The 25429-nt window shown below is 41.8% G+C and overlaps 1 protein-coding gene across 1 annotated transcript in view; it reads left to right on the top strand.

Moving 5' to 3' along the window:
• Positions 1 to 19443, top strand: part of LOC149435315 (prostatic acid phosphatase-like) — a 94008-nt gene extending 74565 nt beyond the window's left edge. The window contains exons 9-11 of the mRNA XM_089662802.1: positions 600 to 706; positions 3508 to 3683; positions 10679 to 19443. Coding sequence (XP_089518928.1) covers positions 600 to 706; positions 3508 to 3683; positions 10679 to 10797 — 402 coding nt within the window. The 3' untranslated portion in view covers positions 10798 to 19443. The remainder of the gene's footprint in view (positions 1 to 599; positions 707 to 3507; positions 3684 to 10678) is intronic.
• Positions 19444 to 25429: the final 5986 nt, after the last annotated feature.

Below are 25429 nucleotides of genomic sequence, written 5' to 3'. Positions count from 1 at the left end.
TCACTGTATATAGAAAGCTGTCACCTGTACCTGGGCCAATCAGCTGCAGCTGGGGCATTCCCCACGTTGCAGTCACATGTATACATTCGGCTGCAGGGCAATGAATACTCTAATCTCCCTTGATTGGCCCAGTGCAGTGATAGCTTCTTGGCAGGCTTAGTTCAGAATAAGATCTGAATATGCCTGAGCTCACCACTATCCCCTACAGATCTCTGCACTTATTTTCTCTGGTGACAAGGGGAGCTTACAATCTAAGGTCCCTAAGTCACATTCATACATAATTTTTTTTAAAATTAGAACATTGATGCAAGTTCTTTATTAATTTGATGCACATGACTGTACATTGATAGAACTTTAATCATGATTTGGCATGTGCAAAACCACCACTTGTCTCATAACACTGTTTTTTTGGTACATATAAAATGTGCCAGTATTAGCGGACCAAAACATAAGTATTTCTGTTTGTGAATTCCCTCCAATGTCTTCAGAAATTAGCTAATAAACAGCAAATTCATGTATATCGATTATGTGGAAGACCATTTATCATACTATATAAACCTGATCTGTAACAGTTGGTGTGATCTGTTTATCTCTTTCAGCATGATACAACTATAGCTGCTCTGCAAACAGCACTAAATGTCTCCAATGAAAAGCTCCCCCCTTATGCCTCTTGTCATTTTTTTGAGATTTACCAGGTTGGCAATGAGTAAGTATCTAAACAATTGATATTTGTAGGATTATAGTTTCAACTTTTGTGATCCCATTTCATATTTTTTTTACATATAAGCATTCATTAATGAAAAAGGAAGTTTTCATATTGCATGTATACTGTATGCTAGTTCTTATAGCACACATATGGTCATACCAGTTCACTCCAAAATCACTTAAAGGATAAGTTCACCATAAAAAAAATTATAAATGCTAATTTTTTTTGCAGGTAAAAAAATATGCATTTGTTATTTTTTTCCCTAGGAGCCTATGAAGCATTGCACCTGTGATTAGCAGATCATAGGTGCAATGTCAGGTTCTTGCAGATTGCAATACACTGTCTGTCCGTACCTTAGATACAAGTAGGTAGTTACTGAAGTCCAGAAAGCTCAATGAACTATGAGAGCACTCACCAGCGCTCTTGCAGTTCATTGGGAACTGCAAGCCATCAGCCACAATGGCTGACAGTACTTGTAGTCTATTCATTCACATAACTCTGTGAATGAATGACGCAGCCGTGTGGGCGGAGACCTTTGTGGCCGTGCTGTTTTTAAATTATGACAGCAGCTGAGGGGAGAAGGTCTCTGGCTCACTGTCAGAAAGAGGGGCAGATCGGGCGCAAGGTGATAGATGCTTAACATGTTACACCGTAAATACAATGAGACTTATCACATGATCACTTGTTCGAAAATTGACCAATGTATGGCCAACTTCAGCTTCACTAACTGTTAGTGATAGTCCGCAGATCACCTTCATGGTGTAAGCTATTGATTAGCTATTAACAAAAGCCTTGCAGTCTATGCATGAAATGCTTATACAAGTTTCTTGGGTAATCCTGCTCAATACAAAGTAGGCAAGGAGAGAACTTTTTCCTGCATACTGTGAATTTACAAATGATGGCAGACACTGAGAGTGCCTCCTTCAGTCCTAGATTTACACCACACGCATTAGTGGACAGTCAAACCTGTATGCACAATCTAACTGTCTGGGAATGTCTTATAGTCCATTTGCCCCTCTAAACAGGAGTGCTCTAGTCACATGAACAATTTTATTTAGGGCAAAGGAGCAGGCAGAATGACCTGGGTGCAGAAAATTGCAGCATCAAGGAAAACAATCTGGTGGGGTTTCCTAATCTCCTGAATCACATTCATGAGAAATGCTTATTTGGGGTTGCTTTATGTTGCCTTATTGATATTGGATCATCTCTTGATCCAACAAAAATAGACCAGATTAGACTGTATATTGGCTGCAAAAAATTTTACTTTGAAATTAAAGGATAGCTTGGGATTTAGTTCTTATTGGTTCTATTAGACTTGTGCCAAGGCAAGGGACATTTAAATATTCACATAATCCTAGGAAAGAGTATATTACCTTTAAAATAAGTCCCTCGCTTACCTCTGTAGCTACAGGCACCGTGGAACAATTATTTGATAGCAAAAACACTGAAGCTGCTTAGGTCATTGTCTTAGGTTTCTCAACTTCCACTAAACTGTATTTCTAGTCAGGACTTTTATTTTGGTTTTGGATCAAGCAGAGAATGGCTAAAATACTTTTTTGTTGTCTGTGACCTCTTTGGAATATTTCCCTTAACTTCCTGTTTGGAGACACAGCAGTTAGGAGGCTGAGCCCACCATTGAAAACAAAGCCTGAAATCTTATTCTGTAGACTATGGGCAAAATTAGGTGATGAAACCTAGGACATGCAATAGTAGTGTTAGAGACTGTTTTGATGTGCTGTTGTTCACGTCAGGTGGGTTTTGCATTCCTATACAAGTGTAGGGGAATGCAAAGCCTACAGGTCAGAGTAGAGCAAACGCACCTGTGAATTAATTCTGAATGATGTTAAAAGCAAATGAAACAGATATCAAGCTGATGCCATCAACACAGGTCCTCAGGCCTTTGATGCAGGCCTTAAATCTGATTGGAGGCTATATGCAAGTTTTCCTCATTCCTTTTCTTCAGCCTAATAACTCAATACATCCCTGATGCTCATGCTAACCATGCAAATGATTTACCTCATTACAATACCTGCTGTCTAATGTTAGCTGGAATTTTATTGCTTTCCATAGAAAACAAACGCTTCTAACACTTGGTTTTGACTCAACCATACCATTCTGTTCTGTGCATCCCTTAAACCATTTAAAACATATCTATGGTCAAAATGTAACATCATATATTGCTTTCTATACTGAAATTCAATCATTTCTAGCCTATTCCTATTAATCTGAACAATCTTGCTTTGTGAAGATACTTCAGCATTTACATCCTTGAATTCTGTGACACGTATTCACTGTGCCTTATGAGTAGGCACTGCTGTGTCATACATTTCCCAGTACCTGCCTTCTTAACTACAGAGGTGCTGAGAGGAGGAGTTTCAGGAGGTAAAGTCAGTACAGGATTCACTGCTTTCAGGCAGCAAGTTACCATGGGATATGCAGTCCTTAGAAATTAAATGTAAACAGCAGAGGAGAAGCTGCAAAGCATGCAAGGAATTCAGGATGTTGTGAAAAGAGATGGCCAAAAGGCAGGCAGCACTCACAACAGGAAGGGATATTTTTCAAGTAAGCGTATGTTGGATTGCCAATATTAACTATCATTTGTATTGCTATTAAAATGCTGATGTTATAAAATAAAAGTGTATTCTGTGACTTTAAATCTCTTTTAAATCCAACACACACTACCTAAAACATTTTTGAAAGTATCATATATTTACTGTTTATTGATCTATATTTAAGAAATTATACATGTAGTTTGCATAACATGATAAAAAATGTTTAACCATTATATATTCAAATAATAGGAAATATACTATTGAGATGTACTATAGGAATGATTCTTCAGTTGAGCCGTACCCAGTTGCTTTACCAGAATGTTCCCAGTCTTGTAGTTTGGAGCATTTTACTGACCTGACATCCTCAATCATTGCCCAAGATTGGAGAAAAGAATGTGGATTTAAAGATGAGGATAATAGCTCAGGTATGGTTACAATTATTTAACCAAGGTGTCAAATGTTACCTTTACTTTTTTACTGAAAGGATGGAACTCTTTATTATGCAATTGTTTGACAATATGTTTTCCTTCACATTGTTCAAATTTTCATTAAACAAATTTTTTTTTGCCAAACATATACATACTATGACCATCTTAAAGTACAATTCCAGCCTAACACTAACTAGTCTTAAAAATATACCTTCTTCCCTCATACCTATCCTGCCTAATCGGTGTATAGTGGATATAAAAAGTCTACACACTCCTGTTAAAATGTCAGTTTTCTGTGATGTAAAAAAACAAAGATAAATACTTTCAGAACTTTTTCCACCTTTAATGTAACCTATAAACTGTACAACTCAATTGAAAAACAAACTGAAATCTTTTTCTTCATAAGAAAAGGCTTCCGTCTTGCCACTCTACCCCATAGCCCAGACATATGAAGAATATATATAAAGTAAACCTGCACCAAAGAAAAAAACATATATATATAATCCAAATGTAAATGCTGCTGCTCATGAAAGGAAAAAAAGAATCAAATATAAATAAACACTCCACAACGCAAAAAATATAAATGTGTAAAAAGTCCAAGCAAAAGTCCCAAATATAAGAATGTGCTCCAAATCCAGAAATAGTGCCCAACAGAATCTTCAAAAAAGTGCTCACACCATCAGTGACTGACAATCTAATCCCCACTCACCAGATGAAGTGGACTCTTTGATGGTATGGCTAAAGAGTCAAACAAGCTCTTAAGAGCTCCTCCCCAGATACATCTGCACTTGATATCCTCCAAAAACGATTCCCACGTTTAAATGGCAATGAAAAACAAAGAACACAAATAGTGCAGTACTATATAAAACTCTTTATTCCTAAAAAATGCTGCCCTTAATGCACTCACATGATATAAATTGTGTTCATGCTTCTATAATAAGCTGAGATTCGCACAGGAACTGCACCGCATTACTGTGCAAATCACATGCGATTTGTGTACGGTGCGATTGGAGCCATACATTTTCGCACCGCACCTGCACCAAAAACGTTCAGGACACTTTTTTTGGCCCACACTAGAATTGGATCGCATGGGTATTCACACCTATACGATCCGATTCTGCACATCGCACCGCGTTTTGCGAACGGCTTTTGGGGTGTTAACATACACAACCGCAGTGGTTCGCATGAACGGGGTGCGATTCTGATGCAGTGCAGAATTCGGACTGAAAACGCTGCGAATTCCGCACTGCATCAGTGTGAACCAGGGCTTACAGTACTTTTACCAGCTCAGCAGTAACATTGTCTAAGGATACATCTGAATTTGACTTTTGACATCATTTATTAACACAAAAAAGTGTCCAAATTAAATGCCTTCCATACTCAATCTTCTTACATTTTTTAACAGAAGTGTAATACGTTGGGAAAAACACTCCAGACTGCAAGGGTTAAATGCTCATAAAACATAGGTGGTTTTGAAAGAGGCTGAATTACATACCTGAATCCCTGCTCCAGCAGGCTTCTTGATTCATACTACCAGCCAACCACAGCCCCCTCTGAAAGCTGCTCTTGGCCACAGTCAGATGCTTGCCTCCGCCATGTACAATACACAGTTAATAGCCCTGCACTGTATGTGGCGGTGCCAAGGTTCTAGCCACAGACCAGATCTTCAAGGAGAAGAGGGGACCACCAAAGTCTGCTGGAGCACGGAGTCATAGAAGAAATTCTGCACCTCCCTAGCATTTAATCTTGCAGTATGTTTGGAGGGGGGTTAGTGTGTTTGGATTTGGACATTAATGCACAGATGAAAAAAATGTATGTGAGCTGCTTTACCTGTCAAATGAACTGTAGGTGTGTTTACATAGTTGTGTGATCCTAGCCCCCTGGTATAAAGCATAGCTAGAATGGTGACCCCAATTTTCTCCAATGCAGTCAAGTAATACAGCAAGGTCACTTGTCTAAGCCTACTCTGGTGATTGGATAATGAAGCAAAACCATTAAGCTGTTTAGGTAAATGGTCTGCTTGCTGTGCTGTCTCCACCTGGCAGCAGGTTTCCAGCGTTAAACAGCATTGCGTGCTCCAGAGGAATAGTAGATGCAGATTTTGATTGGTTCACAGCGCTGCCCCACTTCTCTCAGCCTTAGCTCATCATCCCGATATAACCACCTCAACCCGAGACGTCATATGGTGCCCTACAGGCAGGAAGTGGTTAAAGAAACAGGTTTACATTAAAGTATAACTGAAGGCAAAACTTTTCTAAGAGCTTGTATAGATTGTTTGATCTTCCTTTGAACATGCTACTCAACGCAAGGTGCAAGAGCAGGATCTATGTTTCATCTGCTTTTCTCTTTGATTGAGTAACTTTTGAAGCAAAATTAATACATATAGCATATAATAGATTTGCCCAAAGAAACACTTGGGGAAACACAGCTTCAGACTGAGCATCCACACTATAAATTAAATTTTTTGCAACTTGGGTTTAAGCCACACTACAAATGAAAATTAAATGCAGAAAGTAAAACCCTTTTGTACAAGACTGAAACTGAGCATACGGTGGAAAAAAAAGCAGAGGTTACCTTGAAAAACCACATGTTAAAATGGTCATTAGATCTAGAGATATGGATAGCTAATGACAAGCAACTCATCACCTAAAAGGAGCAATGTTTAGGCTTAGAAGGTAAAAGTATTGGGACACCCCTCCAAATCATTGGATTCAGGTGTTCCAATCACCTCCATGGCCACAGGTGTATAAAATAAAACACCTAGGCATGCAGACTGCTTCTACAAACATTTTCAAAAGAAGGCTCTCAGGAGCTCACTGAATTCAAGCGTGGTACACTGATAAGTTGCCACCTGTGCAATAAGTCCATCTGTGAAATTTCCTTCCTACGAAATATTGCACGGTCATCTGTTAGTGGTATTATAACAAAGTCGAAGCAACTGGGAACATCAGCCATGAAGTGGTAGGCCACATAAAATGACAGAGTGGGGCCAGTGCATGTTGAAGCGCACAGTGAGCAGAAGTCGCTACTGTCTGCAGAGTTAATAGCTAAAGACCTCCAAACTTCATGTGGCCTTCAGATTAGCACAACAGTATGTAGAGAGCTTCATGGAATGGGTTTCTATAGCCGAGCAGCTGCATCCAAGCCTTACATCACCAAGTGCAATGCAAAGCATCGCATGCAATGGTGTAAAGCACGCCAAGCACACCAAGACATTTTGGATAATTTCATGCTCCCAACTTTGTGGGAATAGTTTGGGGATGGCCCCTTCCTGTTCCCACATGACTTCTCACCAGTGTACAAAGCAAGATCCATAAAGACATGGATGAGCGAGTTTGTGGTGGAGGAACTTGACTGGCCTGCACAGAGTCCTGACCTCAACCCGATAGAATACCTTTGGGATGAATTAGAGCGGAGACTGTGGCCTTGTCGTCCGACATCAGTGCCTGACCTCACAAATGCGCTTTTGGAAGAATGGTCAAACATTCCCATAGACACACTCCTAAACCTTGTGACAGCTTTCCCAGAAGAGTTGGAGCTGTCATAGCTGCAAAGGGTGGGCCAACTCAATATTGAACCCTATGGGCTAAGACTGGGATACCATTAAAGTTCATGTGCATTTTTTGGCATTCTAGTGTATGTGAAGGTAACCTTTTTCATCACGTTAGAATTCCTTAGGGTTGTGTCAGGTTATTTTTAAGGTAATGATTAGCGATAACTTTGCTGCTGGATTGCAACTGACCTTTGACAAGCTAGAAATGTAAATGTAGTCACTGCCGTTATTGTTTACTTAACCTAAGGAATGTTTCCTTTGCACCATTAAAAGGGACTGAGGAAAAAAAAAGTTATTTCTTGCAGATTAAAGCACTTATAGCCATCCTATAATAACAGCTATATGATCTACTCTGACATTGGTCATGATCACAAGCATGTTGCAAAGCTGTGTTGTATGTTTTCAGTATAGATTGCATTTACAATTGGCTGACCTGACAGCAGAGATGAACAGCATTATTTTTAAAATAATCACAGCTAATAAATGCACTGATTAGGAATGATAGTATGTAGTCAGCATCAGTCTACTATTTCAAACTTTATAACCATTGATGGATGTACAGTTGGCCCAAAACAGTCTATAAACTAAACCTCACCTCTGATTACATGGATTTCTTTTCCTGCTTTTTACCTAAACTGCCTTTTGGAACTTGACCTTGACCTTAAAAACGCTGACGATTTGAGCTTTTTTTTCTTCACCCAATTGCCCCTCCATGTTAACCATGCATACACAGGAGTATTGACGCAGGGCCATTTATAAGCAGAAAAAAAACATTGCATATGCATTCAGAAGAGGAGCTTTTGAGCAAATAAAAAAATTATCAAAACTGCCTAAACACACATTAACCCTAGGTTCACATACAGTCAGGTCCATAAATATTGGGACATCGACACATTTCTAACATTTTTGGCTCTATACACCACCACAATGGATTTGAAATGAAACAAACAAGATGTGCTTTAACTGCAGACTGTCAGCTTTAATTTGAGGGTATTTACATCCAAATCATGTGTACGGTGTAGGAATTACAACAGTTTGCATATGTGCCTCCCACTTGTTAAGGGACCAAAAGTAATGGGACAATTGGCTTCTCAGCTGTTCCATGGCCAGATGTGTATTATTCCCTCATTATCCCAATTACAATAAGCAGATAAAAGGTCCAGAGTTCATTTCAAGTGTGCTATTTGCATTTGGAATCTGTTGCTGTCAACTCTCAAGATGAGATCCAAAGAGCTGTCACTATCAGTGAAGCAAGCCATCATTAGGCTGAAAAAACAAATCAAACCCATCAGAGAGATAGCAAAAACATTAGGAATGGCCAAAACAACTGTTTGGAACATTCTTAAAAAGAAGGAACGCACCGGTGAGCTCAGCAACACCAAAAGACCCAGAAGACCACGGAAAACAACTGTGGTGGATGACTGAAGAATTCTTTCCCTGGTGAAGAAAACACCCTTCACAACAGTTGGCCAGATCAAGAACACTCTCCAGGAGGTAGGTGTATGTGTGTCAAAGTCAACAATCAAGAGAAGACTTCACCAGAGTGAATACAGAGGGTTCACCACAAGATGTAAACCATTGGTGAGCCTCAAAAACAGGAAGGCCAGATTAGAGTTTGCCAAACGACATCGAAAAAAGCCTTCACAGTTCTGGAACAACATCCTATGGACAGATGAGACCAAGATCAACTTGTACCAGAGTGATGGGAAGAGAAGAGTATGGAGAAGGAAAGGAACTGCTCATGATCCTAAGTATACCACCTCATCAGTGAAGCATGGTGGTGGTAGTGTCATGGCGTGGGCATGTATGGCTGCCAATGGAACTGGTTCTCTTGTATTTATTGATGATGTTACTGCTGACAAAAGCAGCAGGATGAATTCTGAAGTGTTTTGGGCAATATTATCTGCTCATATTCAGCCAAATGCTTCACAACTCATTGGATGCCACTTCATAGTGCAGATGGACAATGACCCAAAGCATACTGCAACAGCAACCAAAAAGTTTTTAAAGGGAAAGAAGTGGAATGTTATGCAATGGCCATGTCAATCACCTGACCTGAATCCGATTGAGCATGCATTTCACTTGCTGAAGACAAAACTGAAGGGAAAATGCCCCAAGAACAAGCAGGAACTGAAGACAGTTGCAGTAGAGGCCTGGCAGAGCATCACCAGGGATGAAACCCAACGTCTGGCGATGTCTATGCGTTCCAGACTTCAGGCTGTAATTGACTGCAAAGGATTTGCAACCAAATATTAAAAAGTGAAAGTTTGATTTATGATTATTATTCTGTCCCATTATTTTTGGTCCCTTAACAAGTGGGAGGCACATATGCAAACTGTTGTAATTCCTACACCGTTCACCTGATTTGGATGTAAATACCCTCAAATTAAAGCTGACAGTCTGCAGTTAAAGCACATCTTGTTTGTTTCATTTCAAATCCATTGTGGTGGTGTATAGAGCCAAAAATGTTAGAATTGTGTCGATGTCCCAATATTTATGGACCTGACTGTATGTGTGGGTGGTGCGGCTGGGGATCCGCACAAAAATCTGTGCAGCTACACCACCCGCACAGAAGAATGCAGACCCGTGGACGGGTTCCATTAGTTCTAATGGCACGCAGCCCGCACTGGAAAACGCAACCGTACTGGGAACCAAGGTTTTTTGTGCGGGCTGCGTTTTCAGAAGAAGTGCAGGGACTTCCCTGCGTGTCACGGGGCACGGGAGTCTATTCAAATGAATGGGCTCTCGTGCCCGTGCAAAATGTGGCCCACACGCCCGCATATATGTGACCCAGGCAGGAGCAGACAGACCATTTGAGCACTCGGGCACTGCCCGAGGGACCAGGGTCAGTAGGGGGCCCCATGAAATGCCCCGATACCTTCTATAGGCTTTTTTTGGGTGTGCTTTGAGTGTGGGCAAGGACACAGAGACCCCATGATCCCCTATTGCCCGGGGGCCCCATGAGTTGTCAGTCCGCTCCTGGACCCAGGGGTAATGCTCAACCCTAGGCGTGTTTAGGCACATTTTCATGTTAATGCATTTCAATGGCCAGAATTCTGGTCAGTAGAATGAGTTAACTTCAGACACAGGAACATGCCTAAACACACATGCAAAAACACGTTTTTTTACCACGCTTTTGCTGCTGCTAAACTCCTGTAGGAGAAAAAAGCATGAATAGAACACAGTGAGCATGAAGCCTTTTAGAGAAAAGTAAATCCTAATGCAAAGAAATGAATGTGTGATCTCAGATTCACCAGCAGGTGGTGCTGTGAGCAAAAAAATCTGAGATGGTTGTTAATAGCCTTCTTAGAATAGGGGAAATTATTGAGCTCAGGGATCTGAATTAACTGAACAATTTTCCTCATAATAAGTATATTGTTTGTTAATGGTCATTTTTTGTATGGTGTTTAATTTAAAAATGTGTGTGTTTTTTTTCCAGGCAAGATTGCTGGATTAACCATTGCTGTGGTTATCCTAACCATCGCATTACTTGGTTTTGTGGTCACGTTTATTATCTGTAGGAAACGGTTGCTGAAGGACAATTATGAAACAGTATGAGGAGATCAATGGAGAAGCACTCAGTTATATGCCTTTAAAACTGTTTATATATTAAAATGACTGTGTGTAAAAACAAGAGGACAGGCTACTAAACATCTGACACAAAGGGAGATAAAAAAGAAATATTACTGCTGCTATCTCAAGAGGTCACACAAATCTGTTACAAAACAGTATGATGCGGAATCAGAGGATGTGCTTGTTTTTAGGTTTTCAGATAGTGCTTTGGAGAGCAAAAGTGTCCGCCATGCTTTGCTACGTGTGCAGATTACAAATAGTGCTTCAGTTACTGTAATATAAAGTAGGAAATGCACAAAATGAATGAAGCAGATTTGTGCTGATGGTAAAAAAAGTGTTCAATACATATATGTTAAACAGCAATAATATATACAGTACTTTACATATCTTACTTGCAAGTAAAGAACCACATCTGGCCCTTGGGACACAGTTTGGAGACCACTGCTCTAGAGCAGGATTTCTCAACCTTTTTAACACAGAGAAACTCATGAAATAACTTACTAGTATCAAAGAAACACAGCTAACGTTTACTTTTTCTACAGATCACTGTACATTAGTGGCATGGTCAATCGAAATAATTCTCCTTACATTTGAGATCAATGGGAAGAATCGCCTCTTACAGATGAATAGAAATATCATTGGTGTCAGTATGAGAAATTGCTCCTTACTTAAGGAACCCCTGGCAAACTCTGGAGGAACCCTAGGATTCCACAGTACCCTGGTTGAGAAAAACTGCAGAGCAGTGGTGGGCAACCTTTTTTTTCAACTGAGCCAAATCTCGCCAAAACCACGATTGAAATTTATTTTGAGAGCCACATTTTTAAAACTGAAAATACATATGATGGTACACTGTTTTTAGTTGCAATAAGTTTTTATAGTAATTCATCCCCCATAGTAATTCATCCCCCATATAGTAATTCATCCCCCATATAGTAATTCATCCCCCATAGTAATTCATCCCCCATATAGTAATTCATCCCCCATAGTAATTCATCCCCCATATAGTAATTCATCCCCCATAGTAATTCATCCCCCCTATAGTAATTCATCCCCCATAGTAATTCATCCCCCATATAGTAATTCATCCCCCATATAGTAATTCATCCCCCATAGTAATTCATCCCCCATATAGTAATTCATCCCCCATATAGTAATTCATCCCCCATAGTAATTCATCCCCCATATAGTAATTCATCCCCAATATAGTAATTCATCCCCCATAGTAATTCATCCCCCATATAGTAATTCATCCCCCATATAGTAATTCATCCCCCATAGTAATTCATCCCCCATAGTAATTCATCCCCCATAGTAATTCATCCCCCATATAGTAATTCATCCCCCATAGTAATTCATCCCCCATATAGTAATTCATCCCCCATAGTAATTCATCCCCCATAGTAATTCATCCCCCCTATAGTAATTCATCCCCCATATTAATTCATCCCTCATATAGTAGTAGTAAGTAAGTAGCAAGTAGTAAGCCAAGTCCCCTCTGGGGGAAAGATCCAATAAATGTGTCCCATTTACAAGCCCCTTTCTTTCCTGAATGAACTCCACGAGTGATGGGTACAGATCAGTCACTGTATTCATTCATAACTGAAGCATAATAAACTGGGGGTTTTTTTTGGGGGGGAGGGGCCTGTCAGGTTGGCTGTATGGGAACCGGTGGATTCTAACAGCAGTCTTGCACTAATATGCCATGAGTTGTAGATATAGTAATCATTATTGGCACAGGTTCCCTGAGACCAAAAAATGATTTCCAGGGTCCCTGTGTTAAACAGGGTGATTAAGACTGATCTAATCTGCCAAACCATACATACCTTAGTTCAGTGTTTTTCAACCTTTTTTCAGTGAAGGCTGAAAAATTTTAGACAGTCCTGAGGCACCCTTTAAAATTTTGGACAGTCTTGAGGCACCCCATTCTCTTCTGCCTCAGTTTTTCTTGGTCACTGAGCTAATGTTACCCCAGCAATGATGGAAATGGGGCAGGATAGGGTCAAACTAGGATGCTGTGCAGGCAGCTGACACTCTCCATATCAACTGATGATATAATTGGTTGTCAGGACGCCGGCGGGTAGAAGGTCATAATGGTGCACAATGAAAACCTGTGGCTTTGTGTAACTAAAAGGCAGGCTTGTTCCACCCGCTGGCTTGTAAACACTCTTTGGCCCATTTTTAGACATTTTGTCAGGGTATCCTTGAAGAAACCTCAAGGCACCCCAGGATACCTGGCCACCCTGGTTGAGAGAGTTCATCAGAGAATGAAGAGCCCTTTATGTAACATAAAATGCAATGTAGTGGATGTTGGATGGGAGTGGAATACCTATGAGTGATACTCTGAACTTGCTTATGCAATGAATCCAGGAGAGAAGTGTGGCTTCACTATATCACAAGTTGTGTTTATTGCTCAGTATTTACCGTACTTGTTGTGAATAGTAATTTAGCAGCACCTTTTTTTAGCTAATGGCTTATGGTAACTATGTTCCAGATGTGTAGAAATATGCTACAGGTCAGACATATAGTTGCCCATAACAATAAATCTGATTCTCTAGATTATTTTCAAACAATAACAGTAGAAGTGACAGTTGGAAGTTAATAGTGTACTGGGTGCAACCAAAATGTTACCTTTAGCACACTTTTTCATACATTAGGCCCTTCTAGGGCTACAGAGCCTACTACTCTTTGCTGCTAAGAGATTTAACTTTTTGTTGACAATTATCTAAGAATCATATTGATTTCAGTGTGATGCAAATGCAGCAACTGCCAACAAACATTCTTCAAAAAAATGATAGCTTCTGTAGCCCCAGACTTGGATTTGCTCAACATAGGGTAGGTCTTCATAATATGAGTATTAAAGGTTTAATTCACCTTTTCACCTTTTCCCCAAAAATGAAGTTAAACTAGCTCACAACACCCTCCCCACCACTGCAGTCCATTGCATGTACCTTACATGATTCCCATCTTCGAACACCCTCTCCAGGATGTATGATGGTCAAGAACTTCACAAAATAGCTCTTGACGCTGTATAGTGGTGTACTTCCCGAACTTTGAAGTGCTCATTCATCAGCACTGACCATGTGACTGTACTGACCAAAAAGAATCTGTACTTCATTCTGGGATACCATCCTGGAAGAAACTTTAAAAGGATTTCCATTGGTCAGTGTGGTTATACAGCCTCCGAATCTGTGTAGTGCTGTTTTAAAGTGTCTGACCGTTATACTGACTGGATAAGGTGGTGGAAGTGGTGGAGAGGGTGTTTTGAGTTAACTTACCTTTTCATTTTTCAAATCTGAACTAACCTTTTAAAGAATACCTTACGTAATAGAAATATAAAGGTTCCCATTGTTGACCCCTGGCCTTCAATACTTTGAGTCACCAACTCTGAACATGTACACATAACAGGAAGTTAGAGCCAAGTCAAAAGTCCATATCTGCTTAGTTGCTCTGGGTTAGTGAGCATTGAAGCAAAACTGGAACTGGAGCATAGGATTTTTGTGTCAGACAGGAAGATTGTATACACAATAAATATCCAGACAAAAGAAGAACAAAGGGGATAGCAAACAAACAGCACTTGGCAGCTGGTCAGGAGCATACAAATCAGAGAGAGAGCAGGTCTAGATGCAGCTCCGAGGCAAAAGACCTAAATAATCACAAGAGGGAATCATATAAGAAAAGCTCTGGGCAAAGAGTATTGTAAGAATATGATCTCTGATAATAGGCACATAAAATAATGTGAATGTTAACGAATAATAAGGTTCTTTCCAAGTCATAAGGTGGTCATTGGAAAAAGAGAAACAAACAATTGCATATTAAATTCTTTTCACACTGATCCTGGGATTTTTAGTTTTTTTGCTATATAAATGAAAAAGTCCAAACATTTTGTAAAAAAAAGTGTTTTTCTTATAAAAGTTTGCAAATAAATAGTCTTTCTTCATAAATCTTGGTCAAAATGTATTCAGCTATATTTTTAGTTAAAAAAAAAATAACCCAAATTAGTTTATAACCAAAAATTATAATTTTTCAAACCTTTTTTTTTATTTTTTTATGTTGTTTTTTTTTTTAACATACTGTCACCCTAGCAGTACAGTGTCGCCATAGTGACACTGTACTACTTGTGGGGGGTGATAAAGATTTTTTATTCTTTTTTTACACTGATTGCTTTTACACCCATAAAGGCTGTAAGAGCAATCATTGCTCCTTATCTCTGGCTGCATTCTTGCAGCCATTGAAAAATACTGTGAGAGCTGTGATTGGTCACAGCTTGTCACATGGTACAAGGCTGTTGTGAATAGCCTTGTACCATGTGACCTCTGTGATCATTCACAGATTTCACAAGTAGTAAGCAATGATGTCAGGAAGTGACATCTTGTTTACTACTATTCATGTGATCACTGATTGGCCAATCAGTGATCACATGAATCAGGAACTCACACAGAGGTCCCATACAGCAATCCGGACACAGCAGGCACCAATCGCGGTGCCATGCGCACAGGTAGTGAACGCAGGTGGCGTTTAGAAATGTCAACCTGCTTCGGCAGTGCTCCCGTCCAGCCGTTTATCTACATGACCGGATGGGAAGTGGCTAAAGTGGTATTAAGCCCAAAACCAAAAACATAATATATTGCAGCTTACCAATTATAAGATGTGGTAGCGCATTTTTTGGGGGCTTTATTCCTCTGTTTTCACCTGGTGACCTGGCCACTAACACACCTCCTGTATTAGGAGGAAGGGGAGTGTTAGATGTACTAGCAGATTTAGATACACTAACAAACTGAAGCCAAACTACAGCTAACACTCAGTCACAGCAACAGTTTTTTTGTTCCTTTTGAGATGAAGGTTTTACATAAATAACAGACATAAAAATAGTAAACCGTGATAGTGGTCTTGCCAGCAAAAAGAAAAAAAACATTAGAAAAACAGCTGCAAGCATGCTAGGTGATATCTACCTTAGCTCCAAAAATATTGAGAATTAATTCATAAGAATTGTAGAAAAAGAGACAAAACATCCATTTGTAAGTCCACTTATCAATCCCGATATTCTACTGAAGGAATGAGATAAATTAGTGCATCTTACACCAGTGAAACAAGCCATCATCAAGATTTGCAAAAGCTTTTCAGTCCCATTACCAACTAAAAACATAGAAAGATCATAAAATGCATGGGATAATTTCCCTGGCTCCCTTCAAGGCAGGCAACTGGATAATAGATGAGACTCAGGAATACTCAAAGATGTTCAATCACTTCCACACAGCACAAAATGGAACTCCCATACTGTTTCACAGGACACATCTGATAGCAGACATCCAGGCATTTTGCAATGTGAAAAGATCAAGACAGGGCTGTATAAAACATCAGTCCAAACTCACGGGGGGCACTTCCAGTTCTCAAAGGACTCCATACCTTACATAAATAAATAAACACTGATCATTGTAAGCACCCATTAGTGGTAAATGGCTACATTTGCGGGACAACTTGTTCTGTTGAAATATAACAGACTTACTGGCAGGATCACAAGGTGAAAATAAAAGAAAGAATGCCTTAAAAATAAAACAAATACAGTTATCACATCTAAGGATTGGTAAGCTGCAATATAGTAAATGTATGCTCTTGGATTTAATACCACTTTACCAACTTTAGTACTCAGCATGAGTGGTCTCACAGTTTGAATGACTATTGCGTGCTCATGTAACACTGTACCCAAACTAAATTTTTATCATTTTGCTCACACAACTAGAGCTTTCTTTTGGTGGTATTTAATCACTACTGAGTTTTTAATTTCTTTGTTAAATAAATGAAAAAAGACTGAAAATTTTGAAAAACAAAAAAAAAGTTTGAAACCGATTCATTCAGTGTTTTTGTTGTGATTGGCCACAGCTAATCACATGGCACAGATGGGCTGTGATTGGCCCAGTCTGTACCATGTGATTACTGTGACCAATCACAGCTAGCAACACAATTGTATACAATGGATAGCATGGAAGGAAGTTGTCCTTTGTTTACAATTGTCTTGTGACCTGCTGAGATTTTTAACAGCGGTCACATAGTACCAGCAAGGGTACACAGATGCGTTGAGACAGATCTCACTGCAGTGTGGCCCCGCGGGTGCACGTGAGATGGCAATCCGGGAGGACATCATATGACGCCCACCTGGATCAACGAAAGTCCCACGCGGCCGTCATTTTACTACAGGCCGGGCGGGGACTGTTTAAATCATTGGGTTTAGTTCCATTATAAACCCGTTTCAGACATAGAAATGTTGATACAAAGTAGAGCTATTGATGTAAGGTACAATCCATTTAACCTTCTATAATGAATTTAGGTATCTGAGGATTCTTTTTTTAAAGACTAAAGTAGTATTAAATCCCAAAACAAACATTTTTTCTATATTGCAGTTTACCAATCCTTACATTAGATGGTTGCATCTGTTTTTCTTTTCATTATTTATGCTTTTTTGCCTTTATTTTTACCTGGTGATCCCTCCAATAACACACTTCCTGTCTTAGGGTGTCTCCATTCTGGGTAAAAGAGTAACAGAGGCAAATCTAGACAGTAGCATTGTCAGGCTGGGGAAGCAGTAGTGTTAGCAAGCAAACCCAGCAAGCAATGCTTTTTTTATTGGGGGGATACAGCTTTTATGTAAATGAATAAAATGTGACCATTGTAAGCACCCAGCCAATGATAAATAGTTTGTCTCATTCGTCTAATTGCCACTTTTGCTAGAAAGCTTGGTCTGTTAAAGAAAGTTGAAAAAGAACAGACTTACTGGCAGGATCAGCAGGTGAATATAAAGGAAATCATCTTAGATTGGTAAACTGCAATATAATATTTTTGTTTTTTGGGTTTATTTCTGCTTTAAATTGTGTTCAGATGTCCTATTATGTTGAAATATAAAAACAAATCTTTAAAAGCTAAAGCAAATGTATAAGTTTATTATATATTATGTATAGTATATTTTAAAACAACATGAAGTTTATGGGCAAGCAAAAACTGTAAATTTTTGGTGCTTTGGTTTTTTTTGTTTTTGGTAAATGTGATAATAAAAAAAAATTTGTGAATTGGTTCTGTTTGTAATTCTGTTGATGAATGTAAGCATAAGTGCTGTTTAGTTTAACCACTAGCCTACAGGGCACTTATACCCCCTTCCTGCCCAGGCCAATTTCCAGCTTTCAGCGCTGTTGCACTTTTAATGACAATTGCGCAGTCATGCAACACTGTACCCATATGAAATTTTTATAATTTTTTTGTGACAGATAGAGCTTTATTTTGATTTCTTAAACAAACCAAAAACCACTGAAAATTTTGAAAAAAAACAAACTTTTTTTTTAGTTTTTGTTATAAAATTTTGTAAATAAGTGATTTTTCTCCTTCACTGATGTGCGCTAATGAGGCTGCAGTGATGGGCACTGATAGGCTGCACTGATGGACACTGATAGGTGGCACTGATGAGGAGGCACTGGTAGGTGGCACTGATGGGCATTGACAGGCATCATTGATGGGCACTGAAAGGCAGCACTCATATATGGCACTGATAGGCAGCACTGATAGGTGGGACTAATAGGTGGCACTGACTGGCACTTTTAGGTGGCACTGACTGGCACTGTTAGGCAGCACTGATGGGCACTGATAGGCGGCACTGATGCACACTGATAGGTGGCACTGACTGGCACTGATAGGTGGCATTAATTGGCAGCACTGATAGGTGGCACTGACTGGCATTGATGGGTGACATTGAAAGGCAGTTCAGATGGGAACTGATATGTGGCATTGATGTGCACTGGTAGGCACTGAAATGTGGCATTGATGGGCATTGGCAAGTGGCATGGATGAGCACTGACAGCTGGCACTGATGGACACTGACAGGTGGCACTGTTGGGGCTACACAGATCATCAGGGCACACTGATCATCAGTGCCCTGATGATCAGTGTACATGTCCCCTCTGAGGGATGCTGATTACCGGCTCTCCTCTCCTCTTGAGCTGTCAGCGTGAAAGCTTGTGGGGAGAGAAATGCTGATAACCCGCATTTCCTGATTTACATGAGATCAGCTGTGATTGGACACAGCTGATCACATGACCGAGCCAACATCTTCGGCTCTTTCCGTTGATTGGTGATCCGCTGTGTCCCTCCCAGAGACGCGCATGCGCAGTTAGAGTGGGAGGACATCATATGACGTCCTCCCAGAACGAGAGAACCGCCTTGCTCCATCATTGTGTGATGGATTTGGTAAAATGCCTATTCTGTTTTCTGTTTAAAATATACATTTTATACATATTTACTTTTATACTTTTTTATATTTCTAAATATATGTGTTGTGAGTATATATATATATATATACTGTCTGCTGGGCTTTGCAGTCCTCCTTAACTTGTTTTGCTCAGAGCGATGCTCTCAACCCCTCCCTTCGCACTGAAAGGACCCTTTACTTAGACTTTGGGAATGTGAAGGGGAGTGAAAAGAGATAACGGGATGAGAAGCAAGCATCAAGTTTCTACATTTCTCCTATATTTCAACCAAGCAAAATGTGCCTTTTAGAATGTGACTGTATATACGTAATAGTGACGTATACTCTATTGTTTTCTATGTATAAAAGGTTAAGCATCGCCCTGCAATAAACAGAGATGATGTGAAGGTGGTTGTACTGGACAGTTGTCCGTGTAATTATTTTCCGGCGTGCACGCAATCCATATCTCAAAATTAGGAGCAGCAGCAGAAATCCTACCCTGAGCCCGATTGTGGTTCTCCCAACCTTTTTAGCTGGCGCCCACGTGGGGCCCCAGGTTCTGACTGACGGAAGACCGCGCGAGGGACTGAGCGGCTGGCTGGGACAGAACAAAAGGGCCTGCGCAACCCTAAGTACGGTAGGTACTTTTTATACTTACCACTGTGCGATTTGTTTCTGACCAGTCTGGCGCCAGTCTTGTCGGCTTCCGGAGGTCATCTAGAGGCAGGTAATTTTTATTCCTCGCCTGGGGCTGTTTAACGAACCTGCCATTGGATCTCTGCTGACTGTGTATTTGTTCAGTGTCTGTCGTCCTGTGCGACTGTGATAACTCAGTAGACTGATAGATAAGTTGCAATGAGTGTCCTGACCAGGTGAGCTGTTGGCCCCTGGAAGACGGAACCTTGCAATATGTTGCAATGAGATTTCTGACCAGGTGAGCTGTGGGCCCCTGGAAGACGGAACCTTGCAACAAGCGTCTACGGACGGTGACTCGGGGTTGACGGTGTGAGACCCCTGAGGGTTTAGTTCAGCTGCTGAGGCTTCACAGAGCGAGGGGCGGCAGGTGTAATGTCCTGTTCTGAGTGTATTTGTGGATTAGTGTTTGTTCTGAGATAAGACAGAAAGCAGCGGAATAGGGATATTAATCTAATAGTTGCCCGCGCTGCCTCTGAAACCGTTAGCTGAGACTACTGTGAAAGAACAGACAGAGGGAGAAGAGCTTGCATACCAGTCGAGTGACCCAGAGAGAGGGGGGGAAGATGGGTCAGAAGATAGCCAAGCCACAGCAAGGATTGTTAGCAAGTGATATAGTGAAGAGGAGAGAAGGAAGTGAAGCAGTTAAAAAGTTATCTAAAGTAGCGAAAGTTTGTAAGCTGAAGGTCAACATTGCCCGACTTCAGCCTGAGGACTGGCGTAAATTATTACAGGAACAGAGAGGAATGTTATGTGATAAAGGTTTGCTGAACGTAGCAGAAGCTTGGTACAGAACTGCAAAAGCGTTGCATAAAGAAGGATGGTTGGAAGAAATTCAAGAAAATGGCGATTGTATAATGTATTTGTATCACAAAATTGAAAATGGAAGTGTGTTAAAACCACCGCCCTATGATGATAGAATTCAGAACAAAGGAGGCCAGGAACAGCCCTGCCCTTCATCTAACGCCCACTTTATGCCCACCACCCCAGCCCAGCCCAGTACACTTCCTGCTAGCAGCCATCTTGCTATACCTGTGTTGTCACTTCCTGCCCAGCCCAGTACACTTCCTGCTAGCAGCCATCTTGCTACACCTGTGTTGTCACTTTCTGTCCAGCCCAGTGCACTTCCATCCGGCAGCCATCTTGGTACACCCGGAAGGCCTAAACAAGGAGTTTATCCAGTTCTCCGTGTTCTAAACCAGGATGGTTCCTACCACACTCCCGTTTTCCCCAATATGGAAGCATCACCTTCACAAGCCGGATACATGAATGACAATGTATTCGAGCTGAATGATCAACAACCGCAAGCAGGAAGGATGCCGATAGGTATGACTCCCAAACCTATGCCAGATGTCCAATTGAATGACGATGCATCTGAATGGAGTGATCGACAGCTGCAAGCGAGAAGGGCGCAATAGATTTGACTCCCAAACCCACGCACAGTGGAGTACAAACTAAACAGGAATGGTGCACAAAACAGCCCCGACATTCAAGATTACCGGAAGGGGCACCGGTAATGTATGTCGCTTTTACCCCATCACAAGCAGCGGCCTTAGTGACGAGTCTGCCTGACCCAGAGAAACAGCCAATACCCTTTACAGCAGGGTAGTGCAGATACAAGAAACTTACTCAGCTGCTTGGAAAGACCTGCTCAGTCTATGCCAAATTAAAGCAGGACATGTTTTCTGGCCAGTTATGCAGACGGCCTTCAATGATGCCTGCCTGACAAGTGTTATTTCCTATTCTTCAGGCGTGGAGTACTGTGCCCAGCTCCATGACTGGGCAAAGGAGAAATTGGTGGATCAGACTACCACAATTCAAGACATCACCCAAGATAAAGGGGAGTCTGTGGAGAAGTATTATGCCAGACTCATACAGGCCTTTGATGATCTGGGCTTCTCTCAATATGAAAAGGCACATACAAACATGCTCTCAACTGCTTTTGTCTCAGGGCTCAAAGAAGATATCAGGAAAGGTCTGATAGTGGCCCGCCCTGAATACCGCTCTATGAAGATGTCTGATTTACTGTTGGTGGCCAGAGGCATAGAAAATCAAAAAGGGAAAAAACCAGCGCCCCTCATGGTGGTCAATGATGAAGATCCCACCTACACTCGTCCACCACCATTGCCCAATATTAGGGAAAGGATCACCTGTTATAACTGTGGGAAACGGGGACACTTTAGAAGAGAATGCAAAGCCCCAAGATATCCCAGACAAGACAGGGACCCCCGAGAAGGGCAGCGTGAATATCAACCACCACGCCCCAACTCTCGTTAGGAAATGGGCAAACCCGTGTCACCCCTTATGGCATTATCCTCGAACAAGACTGGGGGACCCCTTGCAAAGGTTACGTTACCCATACAGGGAAAACCTACTACTTTTCTTGTTGACACGGGTGAAGCCAGGAGCGTGCTGAGGGTTGAGGATCTGCCCGCTGATTCTTTCCTTTCCACTATTGATGTTTCCTGCGTGGGTGTGGATGGGGTGCCCCGCTCCAGCCCACTTATAGAGCCACTCCAAGTGGGGACATTTCCTGATTTGCTTGCCAGATTTGTGGTGTCCTCTACATGTCCCTTAAATCTGCTAGGAGCTGATGTGCTGTCCAGATTGCAGGCCTCAATTATTTTCACACCTGAAGGAGGAGTGAAACTACACACTCCCCTATCCTTGGAGGACTCCTCTGCCTTGTGCTCTTTACCCCTCATAATGACATTACATGAAGCAATAACCCCAGGTGTAATACCACAGGAAGTACTTGATAGGATCCCTATATGTTTATGGTCTACAGGACCCGAAGACATCGGTTATTTGAAAGTGCCACCGGTTTCAGTCAAGCTCAAAGAGGGCGCAACATTGCCCCGAAAACCACAATATCCACTCAAACTGGCGCAGTCAGAAGCTATATCAAAACATGTAGTTGCTCTAGTCTGGAATGGAGCCTTGGTCCCCTGCACCTCACCGTGTAACACACCCCTTTTTCCTGTCAAGAAGAAAACACCAAAGGGGGAACCAGACAGGTACAGAATGGTGCAGGATCTGCGAGCAGTTAATGAAGCCACGGTGTTGGATACCCCAATTGTGCCAAATCCACATACCTTATTATCAGGTGTACCTCCAGAGGCTGAGTACTTTACAGTGGTGGACCTGGCCAATGCCTTCTTCAGTGTGCCTCTAGCCCAAGAGAGCCAGTACCTTTTCGCCTTCACCCATGAGGGCCGGCAGTACACCTGGACAGTTGTGCCACAAGGAGCTCAGAATTCACCCAGCCAAGTTGCTCAAGCAATGGCAGGGATCTTGAGCACGTGGCAGGCAGAGAATCCTACTGTGACCCTGCTCCAATATGTTGATGACCTCTTGTTATGTGCCGATACCCTGCCCTTAGCAACAGAAGCATCTGAAAAGCTGCTCCGGTACTTGGCCGAACAAGGCTGCAAGGCCTCCAAAGACAAACTACAATGGTGTTCCAAGAAAGTCACCTTTTTGGGCCACTGCATTTCCAAGGGCACAAGACATATTACACCGGACCGTGTAGCTGTAATTCAGGATATTCCCCAACCTAAAGCAGCTAAACAACTGCATGCCTTTCTTGGACTCATATCCTACTGCAGGGCATGGATCCCTGATGCATCGATCCTTATGCACCCACTTTACAATGCTCTCAGGTCTGTGCCATTTACTTTGTCCAGCGAGGCCCTAGACAATTTTATTCTGCTGAAGCAAGCAATATCCACTGCTCCTGCCTTGGGACTTCCAGATTATGAGAAACCTTTCAAACTGTTTGTGTCAGAAAAGGAAGGTCACGCCACGGGGGTCCTAGCTCAAGAACATGGAGGTCAAACCAGACCCATTGGGTACTATTCTTGCCATTTGGACCCCGTAGCTAGAGGTGGTCCTTCATGTTTAAGAGCTGTCTTTGCTGCTCAAGCACTGTTGGACAAAACTTCAGACCTCGTTTTAGCACACCCCCTACTTCTTCTGGCACCGCATGACATTGCCGCCATCCTGAATCAGGTACAACCCCGACACCTGTCCACAGTCAGACATCTACGGTTGCAAATCTCCATCCTCATTCCTGACAATGTGACCCTCCAAAGGTGTCTTACCCTCAACCCAGCCACTCTTCTGCCATTTTTCAAGGGGGGAGAAGGTGAAGGTGAAGAAGGAGACCCCTGCACTACTCCACATGACTGCCTTGAAATGATGCGCATGGAAACCACACATCTCCCTACAGTGAGTGAAATTCCTCTGGAAAACCCTGACTACACACTTTTTGTGGATGGTTCCAGATATGCAGATGAAGGAGGCAAGTACCACACATGTTATACTGTGACCTCGGAATTTGAAATTCTACAAGCAGGAGCATTATCACCAACTTTCTCTGCCCAGGAAGCAGAGCTTCAAGTCCTCACTACAGCGTGTAAGATGGCAGAAGGTAAAAGAGCCAATATTTACACAGATTCAAGGTACGCCTTTGGAGTAGCTCATGACTTCGGTATCATCTGTAAAGCCAGAGGTTTTCTGACAGCGGCTGGAACACCGGTAAAACACGGCCCAGCCATCAAGGATTTAATGGAAGCACTGCTCCTGCCTGACCAAGTGGCTGTCTTGAAGGTTAAAGCACATGGCAAACTGAATTCTCAGGAGGCCAGAGGGAATCACTTGGCGGATATAGCTGCCAAAGAAGCAGCGAAAAACCAACGAAAAATGTCTGAGGTGGCCAAAGAGGAGAGTGAGACCTCAGCACAGATACTTTTGGCGGTGCATGTGCCATCAGACAAGCAATACCTGATTTCAATGCAAATGGCTGCTTATACAGAAGAAAGGCTGGAATGGATTGATAAAGGAGCAGACTACGATGGAGAATTGTATTCGATGAAAGGAAAAACTTGTTTACCAAAACATATGTATCCAGCAGTTGTCCAATGGGCGCATGGACATGCACATCTCTCTAAGAACTTAATGAACTCACTGATCAGCAAGTATTACTGGGCTCCAGGGATAACTACTTTAACCAGAAATTATTGCGCCTCGTGTGTAGTATGTGCAAAATGCAACCCGGGGAGGACGGAAAAGACACCGCAGAAACATCTGGCAAAACCCCTCTATCCATTCCAGAGGATACAGATTGATCATATACAAATGCCGAAAAGTGGCCGATATGAATATGCTCTAGTGGTGGTGGACATGTTCTCTGGTTGGCCAGAAGCCTATGCTGTTACAAACATGACAGCCAAGACCACGGCTAAGAAATTACTGAGTGAGGTAGTCTGTAGATTTGGGGTCCCAGAGGTGATAGAGAGTGATCAGGGTCCAGCCTTCACAGCAACCCTTACAAAAGAGATTTGGACAGCACTGGGGGTCGAGTTGGCCTTACACACCCCCTATCACCCTCAAAGCAGTGGGAAGGTAGAGAAGATGAATGGGACTCTAAAAAACAGGATGCTAAAGATGGCCCAAGAGACTAACATGAGTTGGCCAGACAGTTTGCCTATTGCTCTGTTTAGTGTCAGACACACCCCCCGGGGGAAACATGCCCTGTCCCCTTATGAAATTTTGTTTGGTTCAGCCCCCAGACTTGGCTGTTACTTTCCACAACAGTTGCAGTTACAATCTGATGTGTTAACTAGCTATGTCACACGTCTGTCTAGAGAATTAACCAATATCCATTCTTGAGTGTTTTCCTCCATTCCAGATCCAGAG

Source organism: Staurois parvus, unplaced genomic scaffold (assembly GCF_062004578.1).
Source record: "Staurois parvus isolate SC_StPar_1 unplaced genomic scaffold, SC_StPar_1.0 ptg001545l, whole genome shotgun sequence".
Classification (NCBI taxonomy): Eukaryota; Metazoa; Chordata; class Amphibia; order Anura; family Ranidae; genus Staurois; species Staurois parvus.
Note: the sequence above shows the minus strand (reverse complement) of the source record. Positions and strands in the feature narration are given on the sequence as shown.